Source organism: Penicillium waksmanii (genome assembly GCF_028829765.1).
Source record: "Penicillium waksmanii strain IBT 27052 chromosome Unknown utg000007l:1.0-4314555.0:1.0-4317578.0, whole genome shotgun sequence".
NCBI lineage: Eukaryota > Fungi > Ascomycota > Eurotiomycetes > Eurotiales > Aspergillaceae > Penicillium > Penicillium waksmanii.
Window position 1 is genome coordinate 4,137,626 of NW_026643253.1, and position 8,443 is coordinate 4,146,068.

The 8,443-nt window shown below is 37.2% G+C and overlaps 1 protein-coding gene across 1 annotated transcript; it reads right to left on the reverse strand.

Annotated features, from left to right (window-relative positions):
- Positions 1-2,998: 2,998 nt before the first annotated feature.
- Positions 2,999-3,604, reverse strand: N7481_008393 (uncharacterized protein; the record flags this gene model as incomplete). The annotated part of the gene is made up of 1 exon (XM_057267612.1): positions 2,999-3,604. The coding sequence occupies one exon, from the start codon at positions 3,602-3,604 to the stop codon at positions 2,999-3,001; it is 606 nt and encodes a 201-aa protein (XP_057121813.1).
- Positions 3,605-8,443: the final 4,839 nt, after the last annotated feature.

Consider the following 8,443-nt stretch of genomic DNA (forward strand, 5'->3'; position numbering starts at 1 on the left):
GGGGTCTAGAAGGCTCTGATTATATAAGCAGGGTCTATAGAGGTAGAAAATAGTATAAAAGAGGTCTAGAAACGTTTTGTCTGCTGACTAAAATTACTTTATATAACACAATTCCTGGCCGACCTGGCCACCCCAAAACACCATAATGAATAAGATAAATTACAACTTAATATCTCAACAACCATACATATTTAAGTTCAACCATTAGGGATTTATAAACTAGAGAGTATAAAAAATCTCTTCGTATAGTAGGAAAAGACAAATATAAGTATTTCTGAATATATAGCAATAGCCTATAGATCATGGAACCTCATGGAACCTGATCGATAGTGGCAAACTATCTGGATGCTGTGGCAACTCTGGCCATCTGCCACCTACAGAATTGACTATGGTGCTAACTATGGCAACCTATATAATCAATTACCATTCGATGCCAATCATGATTAATACATTACGACGACTTATTGTCGTGTGACCATTATAATTACTAATAATGGTGGCCTGAGGCCTGCTAAACCTCAGGGATAAATAGCATCTCAATCTCCTGCAATCCTAATAACATACACATCCATGCAATACATCAATCATCCTATCTAGTACCAACCAACAGCTTCTTATTGGATCATCTGATCTAGGCATCGCCAGAACCCACTATAACCCGGACCCAACCCAACCCAACCCAACCCAAAATGGGTTTTGGGTCGAATACCATAACCCAAAACCCAATTGGAAACCCAGTGGGTTCCTATTTTAGTGTAAACAAGGCAAACATACCAAGCTTTTAAATACAGTATGTATTAGTGCTGTTTTTAGGCCTTATATATATGTATTTTAAGTTTTTATTTAATATTATTATTATTCTATATCTAATATATATATATTATATATTAAAAGGCTAAAAAGTAGTGTATTTAAAAATAAAATAAATTACAGAGCTCTATAGTAAAGATAGTGGTATACCCTACAAGGTAATATATATTGTCACGGGATTCGAAGTATACGATACCCCGGACTCTCGAGGCCGATTCATGGACGAATCCCCTTTGAGTCACCTGCATATCGATATCCACCCGAGCCCTAATGTATTTAAGATCCCACAAGTATTCAGGATTCTTGATCCTCTCAAGAATCAGTCTCTGTATCGACTGCCCAATCTGATCTCTACCGTCCGATATCCTTGCCTAGTCACAGGTCTCTAGCCTGACAACTTAGTAACCATTACATATATATCTTTGCAAAAAGTCTTATTTTTCTAATAACTCTTTCATTACTGTATATTTTAGTCCTAAACTTTAAATATACAATGATTAATACTATATATATATCTATATAAAATCTTAGTATCTAAATCCTTCTAGAAAAAAAGATATAAATCAAGTATTAAAATACACTACATAAAATTTATGAATAAATTATGCCAAAATGGGTTGAAATGGGAACCCACTGGGTTATTGGGTTTAACCCATTGGGTTTTGGGTTGGGTTATGGCGATGCCTAATCTGATCTACCATTACTTCCCTGAGCCTAGTAAGACGTACAGTCTTATAATAACTAATAATCTCCCTGATATATAGTTATAAAGCGTTCCTATTTCTGTATCTTTCTAAGGTATTTACTAAATACTTATAGGATCTATACTTTAAACTAGGACTATATTCTGATTTTATCTTAGAACAATAATATATATTAACGGTAGTATATCTCTTATTATTTATTTATTCTTTTTACCAGGGCTCTATATATAGACCTTGCCAAAGCCCGTGGGCTTTTGGGCCCGGGCCTATCCGGGCCGCTAATTTAGCGGCCCGTACAGCCCGCAGGCCGGGCCGCGGGCCTAAAAGTAGGCCCACGGGCCGCTAAGAAAGCCCGGCCCGTGGGCTCGGGCCTAAACTTAAGGCCCGCAGGCAGGCCGGCCCGGCCCACGGGCCTTCAAACAAGAGAAACACAAGAATACATAAAATATATTGTATTTTTAGTAATTTTGAGTGTATAGCTACGTATAATACTAAGCTTATAATCCCTATGGCCAATTTGTTGCAATCCCCATGGCCAATTTGTTACAATCGCCATGGCCAATTTGTTACAATCGCCATGGCCAATTTGTTGCAATCGCCATGGCCAATTTGTTACGATCGCTATGGCTAATTCGTTGCAATCCCCATGGCCAGTTTGTTACGATCGCCATGGCCAATTTGTTGTAATCCCTATGGCTAATTTGTTACGATCGCTATGGCCAAATTAGTGCAATCCCCATGGCCAATTTGTTACGATCGCCATGGCCAATTTGTTGCAATCGCTATAGCCAAATTGGTGCAATCCCTATCGCCAATTTGTTACAATCGCTATGGCCAAATTGGTGCAATCCCTATAGCTATCGCTGGCCGTTGATTATTATTTTGCAGGCAAAAAAGGGGTATTCGGTAACCATTGCCTATATAGCCTTGGTGTCATGCATTATAGTGCATTATTACATAGTGGCTTTATTTAACCAATAATATTGTAATAATATAATTAGTACTATAATTTAATTGGTTCAGAAGTGGGCCCCTAGGGCCTATGCCCCGCTTAGGCCTATAGCCGAAGCTCTTAGAATTCTGAGAAGAATAGTAGTAGTGCTACCCTCTGTGTCAAATATATATCTTCATGTTCATAATCATCAAATAACTAAAACTAAAATATTTTAATTTCTACCGGTCCTAAGTACTTCAAACTTATAATATATATAATATATATTCTTACTATTATATAAATAAAATTTTAAACAAAATATTAATATTTAGTATATAAAACGCGTCGGTAAAATATTTATAAATTATTATCATTATATTCTAGGCACACGTACTAGGCACACGTACTAGGCATACGTACTAAGCATACGTACTATACATGCGTAGGTAATATTACCAGAATTGACAATACTAGATAGATAATAACTAATAGATAGTGCTCACTAAGCATAAAATACCTAAAATCTGACAATACTAGTACTAAGCACGGGTTAGCTATGGCGATCGTAACAAATTGGCCATGGGAATTGCAACGAATTAGCCATGGCGATTGCAACGAATTGGCCATGGCGATCGTAACAAATTGGCCATGGCGATCGTAACAAATTGGCGATGGGGATTGCACCAATTTGGCTATGGCGATTGCAACAAATTGGCCATGGCGATCGTAACAAATTGGCCATAGCGATCGTAACAAATTGGCCATAGCGATCGTAACAAATTGGCGATGGGGATTGCACCAATTTGGCCATGGCGATTGCAACAATTTGGCCATGGTGATTGCAACGAATTGGCCATGGCGATCGTAACAAATTGGCGATGGGGATTGCACCAATTTGGCCATGGCGATTGCAACAAATTGGCCATGGCGATCGTAACAAATTGGCCATAGCGATCGTAACAAATTGGCGATGGGGATTGCACCAATTTGGCCATGGCGATTGCAACAATTTGGCCATGGTGATTGCAACGAATTGGCCATGGCGATCGTAACAAATTGGCGATGGGGATTGCACCAATTTGGCCATGGCGATCGTAACAAACTGGCCATAGCGATCGTAACAAATTGGCGATGGGGATTGCACCAATTTGGCCATGGCGATCGTAACAAACTGGCCATCGCGATCGTAAGCTTATCTTTCAGCTGAATCCTAAGGTACCTACTGCCTATAGTAATACAATGATGATACTACGCTAAGAAATACATTAAAACTTTTATATTTGTGCTAAGTTATGCTTAGGATACCTTCCTAAATAGGCAGGTCACAGGCCTGCGGGGCTTTTTTAGCGGCCCGCGGCCTGGCCTGCGGGCTGTAGGCCCATAGGCTCGGGCCGCTAGTCACGGGCTACGGGCTTCCTTAGCGGCCCGTGGGCTCGGGCCCAAAACTGAGACCCGGCCCGGGCTTTGGCAAGGTCTATCTATATATATATATAACCTTATTATTATTATTAAGTTTAATACTAATAAAATAGGCTATTTCTGTAAAAAAGCGTTTATAATTAAGAAGGAACTTCTAGACAGTATTATACTGAACCGTTCTATAATAGTCCTAGATTCCCTTAACTTATTTTAGTAAGGCTTTCTTTATCTCTTAGTATACTTAAACTTAATTATCTATTTCTGATTAAACAGAAGTTAGAACGCTAGCTAGTATAATAGAAAGGGTAGCAACTAGAACAGATTATATAGCTTCTCTAGCAGCAGCGGCAGTAGCTTCTATTTAGGCTTATTCAATCCTTTCTCAATATATCTGTTTATATTCTCTTAATATCTAGAGATACCCTTATATATCTAGTCTATTAAGGAGGCCCTGATAGTTATTACTTATTTATATTAGCAGAGTTGATAAGATTTACTCTATACTAGGTAAGAGCAGACAGAGGATAGGGGTATTAGTTTATATTTTTAGATATTAAGGTAGTTTCTTAAAGGGAAGGAAGCATATAATTTTGGATAGTTTTGGTCTGATCTACTTATTATTTCTACTTTTTCTTTTTGTTTTCTTTTACTTCTATACTTTAGACTATATCCAGAGTATTCTCTGTCAGAAGGATACTTTTCTTAGGATAACTCAGGTAATAAAAGCTAATAATAATAGCTAATCCCTGCCTATCTATTGTTGATCGTATAGATCCTTCCTTAGCTTCTTAAAATTATACGGCCTGATATAATATAGTCCTCTTCTGGTACTAGAATTATACGATTTTTATAAGAACTAGGGGTCTTCTATATCTCCTACCTGAATAAACTTAAATAGTTTTAAATTTAGGGGTTTTATAGCTTTATAAGGAGAATTTTAATAGTATAATAGCAGTCGTCTGTATACTCTGTCTAATCTTGTTATTGTTTTCAGGACGATCTTAATCAGAAGAGTACTCTTTTCTTAGAGATAAGTCTTCTTTTAAACAGCCATAGAAGGCCTATTTGGTTTTAGATATACTACTATATAAGATTCTAGAGTAAAGTTATGTGTATTGAGTAGTATCTAGTATATAAAAGATTATATACATAAGAAAAGCTATCTACGGTAGACATAACAGGCTGTAATGGCACTTTGGGGATCATAATTTTATATTGAGTTAATTGGCTAAAGTAAATAATAGGAGACAGAATAAGAGCAAGTATAGAATTCTTTTATTACTTCTGAGATTTAGGGCCTGAAATAATCTCCGTAAGTTTGAATTATACGTTTTATATATTTATTGATTATCTATAAGCGAGGGTCTTTTTCTATTAGTCTATAAGAGCTGGTTTTTATTAGCGAATAGTCTTAGATATTCTCTAGATATCAAATACAGTATTTCTTAAGTCCTAGCATCCCTTATACTATTCTGAAAAAAAAATGCTTTCCTCTGCACTTTTTTAACAACCCCCGTATGCTAAGATCTATGCGGTTAAAATACTGTAGGATAAAGCTTGGGATGAGCAAGGCTCCGGGAACTATGGTTCGAGCCGAAGACAGAGCCCGGATATTAAACCTTTGCTTTTGTCAGGCTCCTAGAAACTATACGCTGAAAACAGTGAGTGGTGAGTTATTTTTGTAAATATGGACAGTGATTCTGGCGATACTGTATTTACCTTATTATGTAAAGAGAGCTAGACAGTGGTCTAGGGCTGTGACTTAATTGTGTGTCTATTTCTATCCAGTCACTGAATCAGTCTTCTAGTAAGCCACTGATAGTAGACTAGTCTTAGTAAGGGCCACCAGCGATGAATACTGAATATACGGCATAATTTTACGAAGCATGTCTTTAGTATAATCTACCCTGGAATATTGATCGACGTATATCTACTTTCCGAGAACTTAGTAGTCCTTGAATCTTGTTAGACAGATCTACCCACTGTTAAATGTTAGCATTTGGTATGGCTGATTATTTAGACTTTAGGTTCTATTTCTACACATTTCTAATATTTAACGTTGTATTTATCTGGATGTCACCCTGTATATCAGTCTCGATGATTAGATCGTACCAAGACTATGATGGATCCTGTTTGATCTAGCTGAGGGTACCAATAAGGGCTTATTGGTTGTGTCAAATAATTATGTCCTAGATTTTATACTGCAGTAATTCAAAGTTTAATAGGTAACTGCCCCTGTCGTTCTATTGTGCTTAGTGGGAAAGCTATTATAAGGTTCTGGACCCCTATAGAGTAAATACCTATAGGCGGAGAACCCTTGTATAGTTTGTGAGGAAATTAGCCCTCTATATACCCTTATTTTAATTTTCTCAGCCTGTGAAAATGTCGGCGACGCTTCCCTAGTAATTTGAGATATTTAGTTACGCTATTTTGAATCTTTGTGATCTGGTTTAAGGACCGTCTCAAAACAGACACTTCCTTAGCAAAGATTATGAAATAGATGTTAGAGATGAATTCTTAACCTCTGAATGTGGTTCTTTAATTAAGAATAATAAAGACAAATAATTGAGCGGGAACTGGGTAGTTGATTACAGATCTAAGATGTGAGGGTCTGGCGATCATATAATACCCTACAGCTAAGATAATTATTTCCCTTTCCTACGTCTCTACTTATAGCTGTTACGGACCATGCGACATGAGGGGCCGCAGGGGCCACAACCTACAGATGGGCCACCGAGAGCCAACCGTTCCTAGGAAAGGAACGCAGAACCAGATCACGTGAACGACGGCAGGAATCAGCCTCTGATTCGCCGTATCAAACAATACTGCACTAAACCACGAGACGGCTAGCGCAACGCAAGAACGGGCGTTCTTTCTACCGTTACCAACACTACACCATAAGTACAAGTACCTAGTAAAGGACCCACATAACCAACCTGGTACAGGAAACGGCCACGCTTTCATACGTTCCGGAATTACGCCTAGAATATAAGGACCTATAAACTTGTATATAACCATAAAATAGTAGATAGGTATTTCGATCAACAGATAGATCATGCCAAGTACTATCTACCACCCTACCATCTACCACAAATACTATCTAGAAGGACTAGGATATATAGGATACTCTTTACACATATATATTTAGTCTTTCGCAATCAATCAATCTAAGTTACTACAGTATACCTTTTAGGTTATTCTTTATTCAGTTTTATCTCTTATAACAAATATACTATAAGTAGGGGAGCTCTTCAGACTAACCTACTTAGCGCTCTACCTGGTATATCCTTCGAAGTTACTCAACAGGATCCGAGTCTGTATAAGGCTTAGTACAGCAACAGTATAATTATAAGTTAGTACTTAAGGATTACAAGTAATAGATATTATATACGACCAACAATACAGAGAACAACTGGTAAGTTATTTACCAAAGATCTAACCACTTACCGTGACCAGTTAGCAACGTATAACATATTAATCGCCCTGTCAACACAAAACTGTAAAGTTTAGTTACTATATTATTATACAGCAGTAGTAACAAAGGCAAGGCAGCAGAGCCTTTACCTCCAAAAACATAAACACGTCAACCAGATCCAGAATCAGATAATAAAGACAAAAAAAGAGTCAAAGAGCTGGAAAGATAAGTCTACCTCCTTATTAGTCAACTTAACACATTTAGTCAAGGATATAATTATAACATAAACGAGCTACATAAGTCTATTCAACAGACTGACGCACAGCTTGGCGCACTATTACCTATAGCACTAAAGCTGCCAAAGGCAGAGAACTTTGACAGAACTTAATCTAAGTTATAAGGATTCCTCACATAAATAAACATATACCTTAATATTAATAAATATAGGCTAAACACTAAAGCTAGCAAAGTTATCTTTGTATTAACCTACCTCCGAGGACAAGCATAGGATTAGCTTAAGCCATACGTCTAAGAATACTACAAAAAGGATAAATTAGAATGGTTAACTACCGTATACAACATCTTCTTAAGCTACCTTAAGTTCAGGGAATACTTAGAGAAGATATTCAGCAATATTAACGCCAAAAAAACTACTGAACGAAAGCTTAAGAGGCTTTGATAGACAACCTTAGCTTCTGTATATACCGTAGAATTTATACAGTAAGTAGCTATCCTTAGGTAGGATGACTATATATTAATCCTATACTATAACAAAGGGCTTAAGTTACACATTAAGGATAAGCTAGCACAGATAGATAGACCAGAGACAATAGACATACTTATTGATTTTGCGGTTTGAATCAACAACCGGTTTTATAACCGATAAATACAGAAATAAGAGGTAGAAGGATAGAGACAGGGCAACAGACACCCGCCTCACCAATGCTTCTAACCTTAACAACAACAGTAATAACCTAATCAGAACAGCGATCTGTACGGTCTATAACCTATAGAGCTTAATATAGCAAGACTCCCAGACAAAGAACAGAAGCATCAGAAAGACAACAGACTCTGTTTCAACTGTGGTAAGCCAGGCCATATATCAAGAGACTATTGCAGTAAGAAAAGCAGCAGAAAACCACAACAGTTATATACAACTTA